Source organism: Frieseomelitta varia, unplaced genomic scaffold (assembly GCF_011392965.1).
Source record: "Frieseomelitta varia isolate USP_RPSP 00005682 unplaced genomic scaffold, Fvar_1.2 scaffold_245, whole genome shotgun sequence".
NCBI lineage: Eukaryota > Metazoa > Arthropoda > Insecta > Hymenoptera > Apidae > Frieseomelitta > Frieseomelitta varia.
Window position 1 is genome coordinate 40,384 of NW_025109974.1, and position 22,600 is coordinate 62,983.

General features: G+C 32.5%; 3 protein-coding genes across 6 annotated transcripts in view; 1 reads left to right on the forward strand and 2 right to left on the reverse strand.

The window, feature by feature from the left end:
* Positions 1-18,401, reverse strand: part of LOC122528087 — a 35,090-nt gene extending 16,689 nt beyond the window's left edge. The window contains exon 1 of one of the 2 annotated variants that reach the window (XM_043652825.1): positions 18,038-18,401. The gene's annotated coding sequence lies outside the window, so the exon portion shown is untranslated. Of the gene's footprint in view, positions 1-7,460; positions 8,418-18,037 lie in introns of those variants that run through there. The other variant, XM_043652824.1, reaches the window with a different exon arrangement.
* An 885-nt stretch (positions 18,402-19,286) lies between these two features.
* LOC122528113 (non-histone chromosomal protein 6-like) lies at positions 19,287-20,416 on the forward strand. 2 transcript variants are annotated; one of them, XM_043652863.1, is made up of 4 exons: positions 19,288-19,574; positions 19,658-19,728; positions 19,834-20,179; positions 20,255-20,416. In XM_043652863.1, exons 1-4 carry the CDS (start codon positions 19,476-19,478, stop codon positions 20,363-20,365), a joined length of 627 nt encoding a protein of 208 aa, XP_043508798.1. In that variant the 5' UTR covers positions 19,288-19,475; the 3' UTR covers positions 20,366-20,416. The 2 variants fall into 2 exon arrangements, with proteins under 2 accessions (XP_043508799.1, XP_043508798.1); XM_043652864.1 differs by lacking the exon at positions 19,658-19,728 and having other exon boundaries at positions 19,287-19,555.
* LOC122528112 (hydroxyacylglutathione hydrolase, mitochondrial) lies at positions 20,346-22,585 on the reverse strand. Of its 2 annotated transcripts, none has more exons than XM_043652862.1 (5): positions 22,470-22,585; positions 21,529-21,644; positions 21,073-21,415; positions 20,901-21,004; positions 20,346-20,836 (listed from the first exon to the last, which is right to left on the reverse strand). In XM_043652862.1, the coding sequence occupies exons 2-5, from the start codon at positions 21,574-21,576 to the stop codon at positions 20,564-20,566; spliced, it is 768 nt and encodes a 255-aa protein (XP_043508797.1). In that variant the 5' UTR covers positions 21,577-21,644; positions 22,470-22,585; the 3' UTR covers positions 20,346-20,563. The 2 variants fall into 2 exon arrangements, with proteins under 2 accessions (XP_043508797.1, XP_043508795.1); XM_043652860.1 differs by lacking the exon at positions 22,470-22,585 and adding an exon at positions 22,308-22,448.
* Positions 22,586-22,600: the final 15 nt, after the last annotated feature.

A 22,600-nucleotide genomic window follows, 5' to 3' on the forward strand; every position in this document is an offset into this window, starting at 1 on the left:
AAATTAACTCTAAAAATTAGCTTCGAGTTTTAAAAACCGATAAAGTTGTGAAGAACGGTGCAAACCACGACAAAAAAGTCTCTAAAAATCAATTTTAAAATTAGTTTTGACACTGATTTCAGACTTTTGCCATTTATGATAAAAATCAGATTCATAAAAAAAAAAAGATCATTAAAAATCAGTATTAAAGTCCCTCTTCGACCTTATTTCATCTAATATTACCTTCGTGCAAAATATTTTCTCTTCAAATTATTTTCCAATCTAAAGACCATCGATAGAAACTCGTTCAAACGATCGTCCAAATTCGTCAGCCTTGATCACGAACATGCCAGTTCTTCACAACTATTTACGCACGGTATTACGATCGTCTACATCGTGCGGAATAGAACGACAGAAAACGCAGAAAATTAATGAGCCTCAATTATAGAATAACGCCGGCTAGCCAATTGCAAAATAAGGATGCGGCAAAATGGCACGTAGAGCGTGTCGAGCGTAACGAAAAAATTCGAGCGAGCTAGAAATTTGTTTCGCCGAGAGCGCGAGATTGCCGCGTAAATTCCAGCCCTACGGAGCTTTGCTCCTCCAAATAAATATATTGCGAGATTTAACAAGAAACTATAACAATACCTACAGGGCGGTCACTGAAAGACCGAACGACATAAATCAAAAATAATTTTTACAAACACGTTTTTTTTTTAAATTTTTTCTATTTTATTTGCAATTATTATTATTATTTAGTATTAATTTATTTTGAGTATTATTTATTATTTAGTATTATTATTATTGTTGTATTATTATTGTATATATTATTATATATTATATATTATAGTATTATTTTATTATTAAATTAAAATGGAAACTTATTTTTCAGTCTGTTATTCCCAAATTATTTTGATCTCCCTATATGATAGGATTCTCTATAACACAAAAAAAAAAAAAAAAAAAAAAAAAAAAAAATAGAAAAGATTGAAAGTGAGCAAGTTGCGACTTTCTCAATCACTTCAGTTGTTCAGTGGCCATCGTATGTTATTAATATCATAACAAGATTTTATAAACGACCGTCCGCTTTGGTTGATCATTAACAACTGAGAATACATTTAGAATATATTTCCTGCTCTCTCGTTTTCTCCTTTCTTCGTTTTAAATCGGCGTCGCCGCTGTCGAACTCGCTTTTTTTCTAACCACTCGCGCTGGGCCAACTGACATTGCGGACCGTAACGAGTGACCAAAACCGTCCGCAATAATTCGTCGCCTTTCTTTTCGAAACTCGTCGGTACATCACCGGACAGAAATGATTGAGAAGTGATGAATTTTGAAGTCATTCGTTTTGCCCCTACACTTAAAGACTATACTTAAGACTGAGGAAATATTGCGATTCTGGGACAAAAAATTTTTCGACGCGCGTGGCGGCAAGAGGTTAGGTTGCGCGCTAGAGGGAAGCTCGCCGTTACCTTAATTGCATTAGCGATTACAAGAAGAAGCAACGCTCGAAGGAGGGAAAAGAAAAAAAAGAAAAGAACGTTGTTGCGTAATGATCTAAACATCTTTGGGAAGTCCTTCCTCGTAGGTGTTGCAGACTGGCATTTGAGCCTAAAGGGGATTGTGTAACACGCGGACGGAGGGAATGAGATTTCGCGAGTTTCAGCCGGACGAAGGAATTTTATTCATTTGAACGATTTTCAATCGTTCGTATTGCGTGATGGTTTGTGAAAGTATTTATATTCGAATATTCGTAGAATTTTTTTTTTTTTTTTTTTTCTTTTGTCTGACAGATGTGTGTATTATGTGAAATGTTTGGTAACTTTATCAACGAAACACGAGCATCAGAAGTTACGAAGGTATTAACAGTATCAATTACAACGATCGATATTTCTATGCTTAGATTATTATCCACGCTGTATATTAATTTTTTAACAAGTGTATGTTTCTTTTTCTATATTGTAATAACAATATTGTATTAATATTCTAACTTGTAATTTCTACGTTATACTCTACCCACACATTGTGTAGTTTAGGAATATTTAAGGGAAATACAGATCTGTCAGCTCTGTGCATCTGAAATAATAAAATTTGAAAAACGTTTCGTACAACGCGTTCACAATAATTTCGCGAATGAAAAGTTAGAAAAGAATCTCGCAAGCTGCCGCAATTATCCTGTTTGTAAAACTGCGAGGATGAAATCTATAAATTCAATGCAACGCGATACGATGATTCAATTTGTCGAAAATTAAATCCCAATTTTTTTTTTTTTTTCTTTCTTTTTTAATCCAACCGACGAAACTGATCGCTTTGACTCTTGTTATATTATACATTTCGCGGTTACACATTATCGTGAAAGCTATATATATATCGATTAGTGGCACTTTCACGCCTTTAAATTTCCCACGAATGCATAAAAATCTGCAGTCTATCGATTACCATCGATCGATTGCTATTAATAATGATATATAAACTGCAGGAGAGACAACTATGAAATATCTGATACTTGATGTAATAAACAAATTTAAAAAAGGAAAGAGAGAGAAGAAAAAAGAAATAGGACGGTGAAGAGGAAGCGAGACGCAGTTGTTAAAAGTGCCTAACGTGTCGCGACAAAATGCTCAGTCTGAAGCGTTTACTTTTCAGAGGCTACAAAAGATATTTTAATACGCGCGCTCTCTGAACGAGTACGGCACAAAAGAACCGAGTAGTACGTTGCAAAGGAACGTTTTAGACCGAGCGCAGATCGTAGGCCATCAGAATCGGATAGAGAAATAAAAATATTCAATCAGAATCACTCGGAATATACGTACGTGTAGAATATTCAATAACAATTACACGTTTCATTCAACCAAACTTATAGATAACCCCGCGATATCTATAGAGAGATAGAATCTGCGCGAAGATTTGTTATGAACCGACTTCAACTGATCAAATCCATTCGTTTATTTATTAACTTCTTGATCACTTCGTGGCTTGAGAAATTGAAGAGGGGAAAGGGATGATGAAGAAACTTGGAAAAAATAGGAAACAGAAAATTCACGCGGACAATTATCGACGCGGAATTAATCGAGAACGTGTTGAATTTCAAAATTCACACTGCTGTGAAAGAAACGTGACCTAAATCGCATGGTTTTCAATTCAAAGTTCTGACAATTCTTGTCGGCTCGATTAATTCTCGCGAGGTGCTTTTCTATCGAACGTGAATTGAATACGATTTAAAAAATATAATTTACACGACAACGCGAACACTCGGCTCGCTCGTACTTGTAATAATACTTTCACAATAATACTGTACGTGATAATTTTTCATAAAATTGCTAAACTAGAAATGACTAGTTCTGTTATAGAACAACTTATCACACCTGATAATAGACGCTTAAACTTCGACCTTGCCAGCAAGATACGCTTTCAACATCGCTTTATTAATACATATTCATGGCCTTGAATGATTTTGTGAGATAGGTCATTGAACTTAATGACACGATTCGCTATTATTCCATGCTGATTTATCTAATCTAACCTACATTCGCCGCGACTAAACTACCTTAACTCTGACCACTATATACTTGATGCTAAAATTATCTTGATATTTATCTAACTAACTGTCGATTATTATCCTGAAGAGAAATTTCGTTCTTACCCGTGAGAATTCCTCTTGTTTTATTTTTTAATCCTTACGTCCCATTCTATTTTATTATTTTTTCTTCTTTTTCTTTTTTTGTTCTTACTTTTTTACTTACTCTGAAAAGTCTTCATCATTTATTTCTCAATCCCAATCTTTAGTTATCTTTTCATTTTTCTGAATATAAAGATATCAAGCTTTCTAAATTATCCGATTTCTTCCTTCGCCGTATAAATGACCAATCAGTTTCAGCATTCCAGAGTCAAAGGTTTGTTCAAATTCGAAATTCTCTCATTCGAAATGACGTTGACCTTGATATGTCAAGGACCAACTGTGTACAGTGCTTTCGGAGCCAATTAACAACAGTAGAATCAATTTTTGATTCAGTATAGAGCCGTGGTTCCCAACGTGGAGCCCATATGGGCGAAATTGGATAAATGAAAATGATTCTTTAAATGAAAATTTAACTTTCTAATGTTTTCTCTTTCATCGTCCTTTCTCGAAGCTTGTTCAGACCAAGTGAATGGCCTTTTTTAGGTTTCCTTCACTTTTTTGAATAAATAAGAATCACGTGTGACAAAGGTGGAGCATCAGGATTTTAGAAGTTAGGTGCGGCATGGCCAAAGAAAGATTGGGTACCTATCCCTCTGATAAAATTGATCCTAATTAAAAGAATCAAAAGCCTAAGCCTATGCCTAAACTAAAAACTTTGAAAATCGAACCTGAACCTAATCTAAAAATCTTGAATTAGACGGGAATTCAGTCTACCCCGATTTCTGTGTGGGCCCAGAAATATCGAGTTACACTCTCTCCAAAAAAAAAAAAAAGAAAAAATCAGGCTACTGGAATCGGACTACGCGAACATTCGTACGTGCCCGACATTTTCCGATCGAAACTGACTACACGAGTCTCGAGTACCCGTAAATTTCTCGGATACCCGCACACACCTAGTTCAGTCACGTAATTTAAAGCCGGTTGCTTCTGAAACATCCGACCAGCGCCGCGATTTTAATAATCCCGTTGCCTCCCGTGATTTAATCGCGAGCCAATGTGCCGGTTAATTCACGCCGAGTGAAAGATTCAGAAAGTGCATAATTCACGACCGACGTTGCGAGAAGCGGCGTGCCACGTGCTTCTGCTCGGATGACAGCGTTTATCAAAGAAATGGCCAACACTTGACCGGGAAACTATGAACCTTCGTTATCTGTGCGCAAGGAGAACGAACTCGTGATACCACGTGCTCCGTTCGATCGTCGGATGTTATTACTCTAAAAAAGAGTAATCGATCTCGCGTGTACGCCGGGCAGATTTCGCGGAAACGTCGACGACAACTAAATACGTTAATCGGTCAAACGCTGCACGATCAAATAATAAATCGAGTAATGGTTTATTTGACAAACGCTGAACGAAATTATGCTCGAAATAAATGATTCGATGAATTGGACTTGATCGAAACGTGGAAAGTTTCAAATAATTAGCCTCCTTGCGCTGGAATGACGTGCCCATTGGCCCAAAATTCCAATATTTTCTCAGTTTTAAGAAATATATGTGTTTCACTATAATATGCAAATTTCTCAGTTTTAAGAAATATAGCGAAATATATATATATAAATTCACTATATTTCACTATTATATAAATTTCTCAGTTTTAAGAAAAATAGCGAAATATATAGAAAAAATGTATTTCATTATATTTCACTATGATATATTATATAAATTTCTCAGTTTTAAGAAATATAGCGAGATATATGTGTTTCATTATATTTCACTATAATATGTAAAGTTCTCAGTTTTAAGAAATATACTGAAATATATATATTTCACTATAATATGTTATATAAATTTCTCAGTCTTAAGAAATGTAGTGAAATATAATATAAATATAAATGTGTTTCACTATAATATGTAAATTTCTCAGTTTTAAGAAATATACTGAAATATATGTATTTCGCTATATTTCACTATAATATATTATAAATTTCTCAGTTTTAAGAAATATACTGAAATATATATATTTCACTATAATATATTATATAAATTTCTCAGTTTTAAGAAGTATAGCGAAATATATACATTTCGGTATATTTCACTATAATATATTATATAAATTTCTCAGCTTTAAGAAATATGTGTGAAATATGTGTATTGATATAATATATTTTATAATTTATAAAATATTATAATTTATAATAAGTATTTATAATTTATAATTTATAATATATAATAAGTGAAATATAACCCAGGCAAAGCAAATAAGTAATTTCTGTCCAGTGACATACCGATGTTTTTCGAAAAGAAGACGAATTGTTGTATACGGTTTGGTCACTCGTTACGGTCCGCCGACCAGTTACTAGCGCAAGAGGTTTAAAACAAACAGCTGAATAATTTGAATTTTCATTTTCGTGTTTTAAGCGAACATCGTTTCACCTGAAACGTTTTTCCAATTAAAATTGAAATTCGTCGCGGAGTTTTCGTCGAATTTTCACGTTTGAACTTTTCAGACATCCGGCGTGCAACAACATTGACATTTCAGACGGCATTACACGAGATATTTTACACGCCGCTCGTTCCGCGATAACAACTGAACTGAGAAATATTAACGAAGAAGAGTCAGAACTGAATTTGTAAAAAAAAAAAAAAAGGCAAGAGCGTTTTTGAATTTTTATCAGCGTGCGTTACGGACAACGCTTTGGAACATAACATCAATGAACTACCGACTTCTAAAAACCAATTACGGACAAAGACGATTGTCACTATCAGTCTTAGATAATGGTCACAATGCAAAAAAGAGACACTAATCTCGTATACAATCAAAACTTAGATAAGGGGAAATTAAGTTTCATTGTATTCAATGGTGCTCTGCTTTAAATCATAGTGAATTATTGCATCCTCGTAACTAACAGTACCAAACTGTTACCTGCTACGCACCTCTTTAATAAATTAAATTTTTATTACTGCAGAATAGGCCGGGAAAATCTTCTAATCTTAAATTCATCGAAAGCTCAAATTGAAGCTTAGATTGTAATAACGTTGAACGTTCAATTTTACATTTAAGTATTATATTTCACGTGTACCAGTAGAATATAATATAGCTATATACATATATATATAATATAGCTATATATATATATATAATAATATTTTCCAATAATCCTGAATACGTATGTATTTACTGACATTACAGAAATTATTTGAACATTTACAATATCTCCCATTTGGAAATTTCATATTGTGTGAAACATTTGAAAATGTTAAATTAATTGTAATAAAACTTTGTGTACTTTGAAAGCAAATCTAACAATATAGATAATCTAGGATATACTAAAGATATACATAGTATATCTAAGATTATACTAAAAATATACATAGTATATCTAAGGATATACTAAAGATATACATAGTATATCTAAGATATACTAAATACATTTAGGATATACTAAAGATATACATACATACGTATGCAAGATATTTAATGCAAGTACATATGTATTTCGCACGCACCACGAAACTATTTAAACAGTCAATTATCTATTATTTTAATATTCAGAGGAACCACTGACCTGGTTAAATATATATTCGTAATAAACATCTTGTAACTTCTAACACGTAACAGATTTACTTCAAATGTTACCAATATACATATAATAGTCGTCTCTCGTTACACTGCTAACGAAATTTCAACAGAGCACGCAAGTTTTTTTCAATATATACGTACATGTAATTTGATCGCTGCTGTAAAACAATTGCCGCTTGCTCCGTTCTTCAATGTGTTTGTCAAATTGTGCCTCTCCTTTGTCAGAGAGGCGACAGCGACAGTGACATTGAACCAAAAACATAAACATAGAGGGAAACGTACCATGACGACACCAATTCTTCTAATTCTGATAAAAGTCACAATGGCGGTCCTCGGGCGAATGAGCATCAAGATGTTCCTCCTGCGTGCCGAAACATTTATCGTGCACCACGTGTCCACGTTGAGGGTTTCACAATATCAATTTCAAACAGTCTCACACGTACGATAAACCACAAGTGAATCTATCTAGTATCAGAAAGCACTTGAAACCGTTTAATCGCCTCTACAAATTCCCAAGTTCACTGGATTCTCATCATCAATCTTTCGACGCACTGCTTTTTAAAAGTAACCGATTACAAGCGAGACAACCATTTAATAAACTTGCCACTTGTTTCTTGAGCTTCTTAACAAACAAAAGCAATAGTCCCTCAATAATCACGATTATGTTATATTATATTATCTCTCAATAAATTCCTCCTTTACGATTCTATTAAAGTTTCTATTAAATTTCTTCGATCCTTGGGCAGATTTTCATCGATTATTTCAAAGAGAGAGAGAGAGAGAGAGAGAGAGAGAGAGAGCACTGATTCGACGAGATCGTCGAGTTGATTTTATTTAAGATCGAGTCCTGTCGAGCGACTTTTCGACGTCCTGCGAAATCTCGTCGCCAACATTGATGCAACGATGCGGCACATCTCACGAGGGAAGGAAAACTTTCACGGGACAACCGATCCCATTAAATCTTCCTCGATTTGCACACCGGCCAAGATTCTACTCGACTTTCATCGCGAGTGAACTGATAACACCGGGATTTCGTGAATGACTTTCCAGCTCTACGATGGTGCCCGCGTACCAGCACGCCTAATATTCCGTTAATTTCTGTCCGTTCGTCGAACCGGTTTCCTTTCTGTCGCCGTTCGAAAAATCAGCCACCGACCGTTTCATTTCACCATCGAGACGAACGTCGTGAAAACGCACGGAGCTCGTGCGTTTGATCGATTTCGAACAACAGAGAGGAGAGAAAAAAAAAAAAAAGAAGAGAAAAAGAAAAAAGAGAAGATCGATCGACCGATACTATGATTTACGCAGTGAATCGGGATGGATCGCGCGGCGAGCTGCGTGCAGAGGACTCACGACAGCGAAACTAATTTAATTCGGTTATTTATCATTCGCGGCGCGCGTCGTATACTTTACGTAATATCAACAATCCGCGAGACAACAAAAATGTTTCACCGATACACAGTTGTACACGCATACGCGTACCCGTATGTGTGTCCCAGGTTTTAAACGACCACCGACCGGGGTGAGACCTCTTCTTTCTTCGTTTGTGCCGTTAACGTTATCGGAACAATAATAATAACGATAAGTGATTAACAATTCTCTGTCGACGATCCACGCTCGAAACGGGAAGAGAATTGATCGAACGTTTGCGCAACGGGGTCACGTATCGTTAAAACACACGCACACGCACACACACCAAAAAGAAAAAAAAAAGAAAAACAAAGGAAAAGAAAGAGAACACTTTTTACGGCAATTGACACGCGACGCTTTCCATATTATTTACAAATTTGCGAATTTCTTGCTTGCCGAATCAATTCCACTGAGTTCACTCGTGGCGTTGTTGCTCGTTGTGTGTGTGTTCCGGTTTCCAGACGAGTACGCGTCGAACGTGCAAACGTGTACGCACGGCCGTGTAAACACCAAAGTTGCCTTCTTTTTTTTTCTTTCTCCAATGAAATGGTCGTAACGGTGTCGCGTAGAACGCCTCGGGTGCGCGCATGAGGACGGCCGAACTAATACTGATAGCTGGCAATGGTCTCGCCAATGCATACGACTGTAATGCCTCCAAGATACGGAGTTGTTCGCCTCTGCTCTTGCCCGCTCGCACTGCTCTCCCCTTTATATACAATCGGGCCTTCTGCGCGTTCATCCGGGGGACGAACGCCGAACACGTGGACTCGTACGATCAAGATTCCAAACCACCCAGTATTTTTAAGATGATCGTCGCGTAAGTCACGCGTGATTGAAGAATCCACCTTTTTTCTTTTTTTTTTTTTTTTTTTCTTCGTTCGTTTCCTTGTTTATCGTCCACGTGGAAACGTCAACGCAATTTATTTATATATCGTCGATGACCGCTGCAATCGTGGTGTATTTGTCACTTTGGGTGGATTCTCAGGTTAATTCAATTCAATTCGAATTTTACTAAAGATAAAAAAAATAGGTAATTTTATAGGTATAAAATGTATAGGTAAATATATAAAATATATATAGGTAAAATATAGGTAATTTTATAGGTACAAAATATATAGGTATAAAAATATAAGTAATATTAAAAGTATAAAATATAGGTAATTTTACTAAAAGTAAAATAATTAATTTAATTCAGAGGTAAATTTAGACTAAAGGTAAAAAATATAGGTAAAATGTAGGTAATTTTATAAGTATAAAATGTATAGGTAAATATATAAAATATATAGGTAAAATATAGATAATTTTATAGGTATAAAATATATGGGTAATATTAAAGGTATAAAATATAGGTAATTTTACTAAAGGTAAAAAATAATTAATTCAATTCAGATTTTACCAAAGGTAAAAAAAAAAATCGGGAATAATATACAGATAAAAAGTAATTAAGAGTAAAGTAAGACATTAAACTAGTGAAGGCTATTTTTCTTTTCTCAACGAATATTATTTTTATCTACTTTTTTCTATTCTCGGAGGCTTCATCGAGTGTCACATCTTCTTTTTTATTTTTCATGCACATTCCTAAGTGATATCTTCTGGAATCTGGATTCTTTCAAAAGAGGAAATAAATGATATTGTCATGCCTTCGTGCAATACTAAACTATTAATGTGTGTGTACGCTATCAACGTATGCACACGCATTTTTAAACAATGCAAACTTTAGCTTTATAATGCGCAGTTATGTTCACCAAAGAGTTAAAACGTTTCCTAACGATTCCTGGATTTTTCTGTTAGCGACTAGCATGCATTTCCACGGATTCCAAGGAATAATCATTACTCCAATATAATGTACTACGTGATGACACTAATCCAATCTTCTTTCAATCTATTTTTTCTTCTAATTCTAACGATATAAATTCTTTTCTTGAGTTGATACGAATATCCTTGCAATTATATTGTAATATAATAATAATAATATACAGCACATAATTTAAAATGTAATACACGACATAATGTAATATAATATAATATTACATGTTATATAATTGTGATATAATATGATAATACAATTATAGCGATCATGACAAGCATAATTTCAATAGAAAACACATCGTTGCAATTATTATAATTATTGTAATAACTCATTCCTGAGAATGTTATTGAAAGAAACGAAGACTCTTGGAACCTTGAAAAAAAAAAACAAAACAAAACTAAACTTTGGTAGAAAATTATTCATCAAAACATACGTTGAATATTAGTATTGAATATTATTATTGGTTTTATATTTTTCTTTTCGTATCGTGTGCATTCTGCACGTCTCTCTCTCTCTCTCTCTCTCTCTCTCCCTCTGCCCTTTAAAATTCTCTACGAAACGGATGAAAATCCGTAATTATCATCGCGGAGAAGATTCTATGAAAAATTTGGTGTAACGCAAGATTAAATTTAATTTAAAAAAAAAAGGAAAAAAAAATCAATGGACAGGATTTAAATTCACAGTGACTGTCGAATGTTATTTCCAACGCAGAGTATCCAACTTCGTTATCAGAGTGGAATACTAAAGTCGAAACGAGGCGGAAAATGTAGAAAAATCAGTGGTAAAATGAGAATGCGAAAATAAAAATCGTGTTTACAAAAATTCACCCTGACATTTTGGCAACTTGGAGGCGATACCTCCGTCATTTTTGCCCGAGTTGTTCGGAACGATTATAAAAATTCATTCAGGAATTTTCTTCCTGGCTACATTTAACAAAATAACCTCTGTGACCTTTTCCGAAAATACGGACGTCCACTGAAATCAATAAGCTTTTCCTTCATTGTTCAGAAACGTCCTTTGAACGAGTTTGTCACGCTTGAGACACCGCTGTTATCTATTTATCGGACAACAAGTCAAATTCTAAGCCGTGATGATTTTGAAAACTTTTGAGGAGAATTTTTCGGCGATTTACTTCATTTCTAAAACGATCGCTAAAAATCTACGATTGTGCATATCGAACATACGTGTATTTTTGTAATTGCTTTGAAGACGCATCAAACAATTTTTGAATCGCGTGTAATTCATATATGTACAATATAATAATTAAAAAAATTATTTAAATATTTCAAATGGTCGTAATTTCGTAAGGAATCGTATAACGATGCTCTTGGTCACATTTTAAAGCCTCATTTTTAGAGTCTCTGTTTTGAGTGTTCTGAGTTTGGTTTTTCTCAATGGTGTTTTTACGTCATACAGTGAGTGAGAAAGTAAGAATACTCTTATTCTCGAAAATTGTCAAAAGTCAAACGCCTCTTATTTATATATATATATGGTAATATACGGTACAATATATAGTATACATTCATATTAATGAAATATATACTGTCTCATATTTATATTATGTATTTAAAATTTTAATAAAAATGTTAACATTTTTTTATGGGACGATAAGACCCTATAGAATTAATTTTATATAAATATAAAATTCTATAGAGTCTTGTCGTCCCATAAAAAAATTTTAACATTTTTATTAAAATTTTAAATACATAATATAAATATGAGACGGTATATATTTCATTAATCCTCTCATTCTCCTCCAAATTTCATTTAAAAATCAATTGATTATGCTGCCTCTGTACAGTCAGTTATACTACAGCCATTAACTTATTCATTGGGCAGATTGACTTAAAATTATTTTCAATAAGACATGTTTTTGATAAACAGGCCTAATCCTTTATATTTATATATCTTAATTATAAATATAAATTACATATAAATTATTACTAATTTTATCATTATATCTAATTTTAAAAAATTAAAAAAAATTTTTTTTTAACAATTATATATATATATATATATATAAATAAGGTTGAAAGGTTGAAAAATTTTTATACGATTAAATCTACCACGATCTTAAAAATTGAAATCTCCCCTTTGCAACGATCTCTTAAAATTTGCTGTGCGATTTTTTTCCATCATTTCATTGGACTCTGAACGTTAGTATTAAACGTCGAAATGTTTCTTTAATTTTCAAGTCGTTCAATCCTAATCGTTCGATGTTCAACAAAATGAGGAGAGAGAATCGTACGGCAAGTTTCAAGGGATCGTTGCGAAGAGAACATGGTGAATTTAATTTTTCAATGTTTTTGGAGTTGTTTGGAAACGAGACCATGTGCATTTGATTTTCTTCAACGAAATCACAACAGTGTGAATATTGATAATTTTTCATCGTCATTTGTTCAATTATGTTCTCACTGTGTATCTATATAATTTTACATTGAATCGAACGCAAATTCTGAAATTTATGACGAGGAAAACACATTGTAATTATGTTACCTGGAATTTCGAAACGTATCTGAGAATCGCAGGAAAAAGGAGAAACGACACCTTTTATCTTTTAATTTAAAACTTCGAATTTCCGGAAACCGATTCCGCATGCAGAACCGCCTGTTTGTCGAGAAAATTTATCGCGTCGTACTTGAATTTTCATGCTCGAGGAAACTAAAAAAAAAAAACAATAAACAATTTATCGTTTTCCATACTCCAACGCGAAATTTTCACGCTGCTTATTTTAATTAATTAAATCGGAGCATTGTGTTTTATGTCTCGAGTAAGGAATTGATTAAAACAATCGTTATCATTTTATAATTTAATTCACGATAATACGAAAATTAAATCAATTACAAAAATCGTATCACTAATTTATGAACGTAATGCTGTTTAAATTAAGTACTTTAAGTAACTGCGCAAAAAATAAAAATGAACGTACGTGTATTGGTGTTTTTCGTAACGAATGATGTTGACATTTGATGATGATGTTGTCGAAGAAATTTTGAAGAGAAAGTATTACAATAATTATAGTAGCATTTATCATGAGACAGTAAACACGAAACGCATTCACGTGCGACACGTTGCGTATACATGTTGTTCGTTGAACAAACGTATGCAAATTCGCATCAAATATTGGACTATATAACCGACGAGATTTTCCACGTAATTTTGTTTGTTAATCAATTTCATTATCACTCATTGAAATTTAATATAAATCTTTGTCCTTTCAATAAATATTTCGTCGAGTTTTTAGGGAGTCGTTGTAAAAGAGGATACTTGAATCTTTAAATTCAAGTTCGACAGACTTATAAATTCATTTGTGAATAAGAAAAAATTTTCAATGTTTTCGCACGACGATTTACAGCATCTTCGAGAAGAAAAACGCCATCTACTGTATGTACAATGTAAAAACATCTTGGAATAAAATGAATAGCGCATTTTGAAAGTGGAGGCTTCCGAGCGAACTCGAGTTTATTGTTGCACGATTTACTCTTATGAAAATTTTAACAGTTTAAATATTTAATTTCCGAATGTTAATGCGAACGAGTCGTTCTCGATTTAATAAAACACTATTGATGACAATGTTAATAATCATTAGGACAGTCTCGAAAGAAAGATTGAAAGCGTAATAAGATAAAATTCGAAGAATAGCAGCGAACTTTGCTAGATACTCGTCAAATTTTTTTCTATACTATACGCAATTTATCTAGGACGAATGAACGATATATGTGTAACACTTATAATACAATGTAGCCAGAGAGAAACACGAACGAAGAATGTTGAAAGCCAGAGTACTGTGCAAAATTTTCGGCGAATCATCAGAAATCTGACGCTCAAATCTAAATTCAACAAGAACGCAAAACAGCTGATAACGTAATATACGATGTTCCCTTTTAAAATCCTTTTTGAAGTTTAAATTCGAATAAACATCGTAGGATTTTTATTATTACAGACCTTGCCTTTATCTAAATGTATCAAAATGTACAAAATAGTATATTCCATAGAATTAATCACGTTGGCTTCTGAAATGAATTTTTATTGCTCGTTCGGTGACGTTGAGGCTAAATTATAATTAAATATTTTACACCCTGCTGTTCTCCTCTTTCCTTTTCTACTCGTAAAATGTGAATTACACAAAATCAAAGTATAAAACCTACATTTGTGAATTATAGAAAATTAATTAAATGTGAATTATACAAAATCAAAGTATAAAACCTACATTTAATAAGGGTGCGCGGCCGTATGTTAACGACAGAGAAATTAAGCATCGGATCAGATCAGTGTGTCAGGATTGAAATTTCAAGAACAGTTCAAGTATCGTTTCACTAGATACGAAAGTCGGAATACAAACGTAGGAATTACGATCGTTCGGCGAGATCGAAAATTGCGATTCAACGAAGCGGTACCACAGTGCCGCAAAAACATTGGTTGGATAATTAGGCCGTGGCTACGAGAGAACGTTTAGAAACCTTTAAAAAGACTCTTCCTCGTCGGGAAAGAACATGAAGATCCCTCGAGAAGCCTGCATTGCGGACCTTTGCATCGCACGAGACACGTTGTTACATCGTGACTTCTCCTACGACTCGGTTAGGGAATAGGGAGATCTTCGACTACGAACGAGTAAACGTTCGTTCGTTAAATTCGTTGAAACGTTCTACATTATTTGCAGTGATACACCGTTTGGTAGGAAGTCAACACACAGAGAATATTTTTGAAGTTACTTGGATCAAATTGGCCACTGGTATTAAAATATAAACGAAATATGTAAATATATAAAACGAAATGTACCGAAGATGCTTAAATATTTAAAATGCATGTAATTTCATCGTTTGCAGTAATTTATTATTTTAACAATTTATACATGAACACGAATCAAGTTCGATAATCTATTTACACTGAGATTTATCATTATTTTTTTTTAATATCAAAATACAACATACTCAAAGAGACATCCTATTTCCAGCCGATTAAAAAAATAATCATTGTGTATCTCCTTCCAGAAATTCAACAGCAAGCGATAAACATAACATTCTTCAATATCTTGACAAATTATTCTTTTATTATTTTCGTAGAACAATTCTCTGGAATTTTCAAATATCGCTTGAGCATTTCTTCAACAACTATGCAGAACTGGAGCTATCGTATGTAACTATGAATTTGAAACAAAGGGCTGACTAGCACCGTTCATCCCCTACTCACTATTCACAAGGTAGGCACGTGCATTATATCGTGTAGTAGTATATTTATTGCCAGAGAAGGGAAGAACGTAAATTAGAAACGTGCTCCCTCCCTTGCTTAATTATGTCAATGATCGCATTGACAAAATTTCAATGATAATTATTCAAGTACTCGACACGAAAAACACGGTCGTTATCCATCAGGAATATAACTTTAGACAATGCCGCAAGTCTCTTTTCTAAATCCAATTAGCTGGAAAATTATCGTTAATTATTATAATCGAGATTTTATACTGTCCATGTTATACTAAAGAATATATATAATGATGTCTATAAATAATAAATAATTAAAAGAAATATAAAAAAAATATATAATAACTTTTCTCGTCATTAATAAATAATGAAAAAACATAGGATAACATTTACTGTCCTATAACAATTAAAAGGAGAGAAAAATAATAATAAGATAATAAAAAATTAATTTTAATAAACAAATGGAGCGAAAGAGAAAGCTTTTTTTCGCGTAAAGCTCATAAAAATTGTATATTGTAAAAGAAATGATTTAATATACAACGTTGAGGATTAAAAATAAATTCTTTTCTAAATTTCAGTTAAGATTTTTCCAGGGAAAAATGTTCAAAGATACGATGATTACAGTACAGAACTACATGTTACTACAGATTAATATATTAATATATTATTAATATATTAATATAATATAATATTAATATAATAATATAATATAATATTAATATAATATAACGTATGACTGAAGACAAGACAAAATCCGTACTTGCAACGATATTTATTCTTTACTAAATATTTATTCCTGCTAAATAATAAATGCATACGAAATAATTATGTAAGATTTTATGTAATGACGTATTAAGTATTTAAGAATTTTTCTACAAAATTCTTAAACTGTATATGCAGTATTGTAACTATTCAAATGATATCTAATTTTTGAATAATGGAGTCACAGATGACCATAATAATTTGTATTAGGTATAGCATGCATTACAAAAATTTAAGATGTTTAGATTTTATCTTGTATTTTATATTCTCTCTGATAATTAATCTAAACGAAAACTAAATTAAACTAAAATCCAAAACTAAAAACAGTGCAAGGCCTCAATATTTATGGCTCCCAATATCATTATACCAGCTAGAGGTTGATGATTTCCTATAAACTTGTACTATTCAATTTTTATTGTAACTTTTAATATTTCTTAGTTTTATCTTTAAAAGTATCCTTATCTTTTACAAATTACAATATTAACGTGTCGTTTAATCTCACGGTTTTCTTCTCAATCTCTCAAGTAAGAATTACTTACTGCAATTGTAAGATTATTTTAAATACAAAATATCGGGTGCGTAAGTTCGTAATTTGCACTTGTCAATTTAAAGAGACTAAACTTGAAACTCGAATTGAAATTTCATGGAATTACAATATGCTCTTTCTTTCATATCAAAGCTATAACGAGCGCGACTCGATGTTACAAGACAAGGGATCAAACGATCCTTTCGTTTACAAGCCTGATGAAGTATCGAAAAAAATTCTTGTTCCTATATCATGTCGTCGTATGTGATATCGATGGTGTCTTAAAATAGTTAAAATACTCAAATAATCCATAAATCGATAATGCAGACAGCGATGTATCAACTTATCAGAACTCAACGTTGCTACTCGAATTTTGCGTACGTACGCTGATACGCGGTGAATTTTTATTATGTTATCGCGACCATCTCCAATTCAGTTATTCACTTGCGATTTGGTTGCCATACTGACAATTTGCGTGTTGTCGACGCGAAGTCAGAGAACTGAAATTCGTGCTCTTCATCGATCTCTTCATCTTGCAATCATACCGAACCAGCGATACAAATATAACGCGTCTAAACTTAACAAGAAGCGGTTAAATGTCATGAAGGTAACCGTCTTGGTAACGCGACTATTTCGAGCAACGAAATTTTATTAACCATTTCAATTTTACGTTACGCGACACGGTGTTGTTACGCAATGAAAAATCAAACAAACTCTAACCTGCAAGAACTCTCTTCTCCTTTCTTAAATCAAAATTACTTCTTCTTGGACAGATCGAACTAAACGCGAGGATATTTTATTCCAATTATAATCTACTCTGAAGATGACTTGAAATTCTATGAATTCAAAGCCTATGATAGTATGTTGCTCCTAGAATTACAAGAATTCAATTGTATTTAACAGGTACGATTAATCACGTACAACGAGAGTATAATAATTGTAAACAAAATAAGCATCAGCTGATCAGCTGATCGTGTTACCATAACCGCAATGGCCGCTATTGATCTCAGCGAGCAAGCCCTTTCGCACGCGCGTGCTGCGTTAAGACCCCTTCTACCCATCTCTACGCACGCGACTAAATCGCGATTAAACGTCTTCCACCCGGTGTTCGTCGACGGGTAAGAACATTCCTGGCGCTCATGGTACTTACCGGAAGTCGACCTGGTAAGCTGGAGCGAATGCTAAAAAACTGCGACGCACTCCATAGTACGCGCGGGAAACAACGACTTAACGAACTGAATTGACCGAAAGAAAAAAAAAAAGACAGGTTGTAATAGCACACGAGAAGTAAGCAAGCACGCCTGAAGGAAAATGATCGGCAATCGAAAACAGGTGGAAACGAGTGACACGGACTGCTAGCGGACGAAAGGAGGACACACGCTGGAGCTTGACACTGGAATACAAAAACGCGATATTTCGAGAAGCGATCAAAGAAAGTATAACGCGACAGGGAGAGCGATATGTGTTTTGACCGTGTCTCAAGTCCAGGGTGAATTGCGATTAGTTGCGCATGTGTATCGACGCAACCCTTCTTTCGCGACTTTCATTGGTCGCTTTAAGAGGCAGGGACGACGCAATCCAGGGTGCCAAAGTAGGAAAAAATCGGAAGAAATGCAAATGCCATTATAAACTGTACGCATTTCTGTTCTCTTCTTTTTTCTCTCTCTCTTTTTTTTTTAATTCTTTACGTCCAAGCTTATTCATTTTAAGCGATACAAATAATTTGATTTAAATATTCTTCTTGTTCACGCTGGGAAAGAATCTTAAATACAAGGAATTAGATTACATAATAACATATAATACTTCTATGTTTTATACTAATGTCCAAAATAATAGGATTATATTTTAAAATGCACAACTTCAATTTTTGCCAGATATTATCGATGAGATATAATAGATATTATCAGTTGATATAATTGTTTCTAGGTATATAAACATACGGCTAATATTTGAAATAGCAGAACATTATGACTGCATCTACATGTATAAATTAATTGTTTATTCTAATTTTCATAGTATCTTGTCTCGTGTGAGATTAACAAGAGATAAACATAAGTTTTTAAACATTATAAAATTCACTAAATGTATTATTAAATAATACGATAACAAGCCACATAACGCCATTCTATTATTATTTATGTATCTTTTTGTTATTAATATATAAAAGTTTTATAAATTTTTAGAAACAACTTTTTAAGACTTTATTAATATTAAAGATCACGTTTTTATGACTATAAATAATAGTAAAGTTTATATCTATTTATATAGAGTTCTAATTTTTGTAACTTGAAGTTCGATTACTAACCTAAAATACTGATCAAATAACAAAGGAATTCAGTGAATTTATTAAATTAATAAAGAACGTTACAGCTTCTAGAAATTAATAATATAATTAATGTATTTTTCATTTATCAATATAAAACGATAGAGTTACATATTAATTTAAGTAGTGATAAGAAATATTTATACTAGCGTCATCTATCATATTACCGCTGTATTATGGTAAATAAATGTGTTAAACCTATGGACATAATATAAAAACAATGCGAAAAACTAGCGATTTTAATTAATTAAAAAGTGGAATTAAAATGTCAGACGAATCAGAATATGATGTCGAACCAGAGGAATTTGATATTTATAAACGAAAATATCAATTACTACTAGATAGGTGTGAAGTTTTACAACAGGTTTATGTTTGATTTTAATATTCGGTATATTGCACAGCGATTTAGTTGTGTAGGAAATGAAAATCCATTCTTTTTAATTATAGGAAAACGAGAGATTAGTTTATCGTATCCAACATGTTAGAAAACTTCTAAAACGTACAAGAAAGGAAAAAAAGTTAGTTCAATTTCTAGGTTATATATTGAATGCTACTACAAATGCATTTGTAATCTGTTTCTCAAATAATAATAAATAGTTCACCTGATTCATGTTATATTTTAGATTTTTAATTGATCGTTTGGATCAACATGGTGATCGCTGGCGAGAAGCACCTATGGGAGTTCTTGAAGAAAATAATGTATTTCAAATAACACCGAAACCAGAGAAAGGACCAAAAGCCACTGCTCATAATTCTAAAGAAGAGAAAACTAAAAAAGGGACAAAACGAAAAGGTGCAAAAACAGATCCAAATGCTCCAAAAAGACCAGCAAACCCATTCTTTCAATTCTGTCAAGAGCAAAGACCCCGGGTTATGGAACGATTAGCTGGAGAACCAGAACCAAGCAAGCAAGAGCTCACCAGACAACTTGCAACTACTTGGAAATCTCTTAGTTCAGAAGACAAAAAAGTTTGTATTGGTGAACAAGTTATATATGTTTTTCTAGTATATGAATTAAAATATTCACGGCATATTTTTCTTCAGGTATATTATGACATGTATGAACGATCCAAAGAAAAATATGTTGCCGAAATGCAAATTTATAATAAAAAATCGGAAGATGCGCCAAATCACATGTCTTTAAATATAACGTAGTACTTGTATTTAAGATAAATGATATTTATAAATACTTAATTTATAATCGTATATTTGCACATATGTCAATATTTATGTATAGAAAACTGGAGTAAAATTTTATAAATAAAATGAATAAAAATTGTTTAGGAAGAACATTGTATGTTGATTAAAAGAAGCATACAACTATCACTGATTTTTTTTGTAACAGTAATAAATTTATGCTTTAAAGTTATCCTTCTCCCTTCTAAGGAATGCCATAGTTTGAATTGGATCTTTTTGTTCAGTGTGATCCATCACGGATTGTTCGTGAACTCGCATAAATGGATTTGTTAATTTCTCTTCCTGAATAGTACTTGGTACAGTAGGATTATTCTTTTCGCGTTGTATACGAACCCATTCTATTTTTTGACGAATTGCTTCATTTTCTGGCTCCACATGTTTCCCAAATTTTAAATTATTTCCTGTGTACTCATGACCACAGTATACTTTCTATAAAATGTATATTCTTTTCACTTTTGGGGACCATTTTATCTAGCTACAATTATGTACTTACTGTTTCATTAGGTAGTGATCCCAAAATTTCTACAAGTGCTTTATACATTTGCTCTGCAGTACCTTCAAAGAATCTGCCACAACCACCAGCAAAAAGTGTATCACCTGTATATTAATATTTATTATCTTCCAAACAATTTACAAATGGGTAAATACGTAACTTATATTTGTACCTGTAAACACTGCTGGAGAATCTTGATCTCCTGTGATATAATAACAGATGTGACCACTGGTATGACATGGTGTTGCTAGACATTGAACTTGTAATCTTCCAATGTTGAAAGTATCATTGTGCTTTACTTTACATGTAAGTGCCTCTATTCTATCATCTCCGCCATACACTTGAAGATTATTAAATTTCTTACACAAATTTGCATTTCCTCCAGCATGATCCCAATGGTGATGAGTAGTTAGAACTTTTGTTAAGCATACGTTATTTTGTTGAACTGCACATGCAACACTCTCAGGATCTACAGGATCCACAATCGCAGCCTCCTGCGATGCTTCATCAATAATCTGGAAAAGTTACAAAATTTAATTCAATTAGAGTTAAATGAATGTTTTAAAAAACATAAACTAAAGAATGAAAATTTAATAATTGAAGATGAAGAAAGTATAGAAATACTTACTAGATACATGTAATTATCTTGGAGTGCAGGTAATATTTGGACCTTCATATTGTCTTGTTTTATTATTGCAGAATTACAATGTTTTGCATAAAAACCATTCGTTGAAATACTTTTGGCTAAAAAGAAGAAAAGAAATCCTTACTGTTAAACAGACAGCTGAATAAAATAATTATTTATATCCAAAAGTTTAACTTATATAATAAAACATATGTGTGCTATATTACTTATAATCTTTATCATATAAAACTTAAGCCACCATTAATTTCTTCCTTATCTTTATTACATGTGCAATATCACTGATATACATCTTAGATTAAATAAAACAACAAAATCTGTATTCAGAATTCTAAATTAAATTTTACCGATATACAGTGTATAATATTTAATATTTAACAATGTTTAATGTTTAATAATAAATAAAGAATGATATTTATATAAATATTGCAAAATATTTGTAAAACAGTCCTACAGTAAAATAAATAAAACAATATATAAACAATTTTAACACTCGAATATTGTATATTCAGATATTTAGAAATACGAGTTATTATTTAATTATAACCTTCAATTATACTTCATGAAAAATATTTTCACGTTAAAAAACAACCTAATTTTGTATCAAAGCGTAATATTTATAAAAATCAAATTTTCTTAAGAGAAAAACAATTTTAAGGAAAGTTAAAAAATTTAATGTTATCGAAACCTCAATAAAAGTGATAAAATGGAGATATGTATAAATTTTAATATTCGTTAAAAACATAGATAAGAAAAAGAAATACCCTTAAAGTACAAAGATATAAATGTATTTTCGAGCCAAGTGGGACAAACACGATGCATTGCATTAAAAATATTTTCTATTACATTCATAATAGTAAGACTGGATCAGATTTTATATGCAAAAAAACTAATTAATACCAAACACTAAGTGCGACGTTACTTGCCTAATTCCTACGCAGTACTACCAGAACAACTGGCCTCAGCTGATCAGTACGACTTGTAGAAAGCGTCGGTTGTTGATTAGTTTAGGTTAGGTTGCATGCAACGTTTATATGAACTAGGTGTACATTCTATA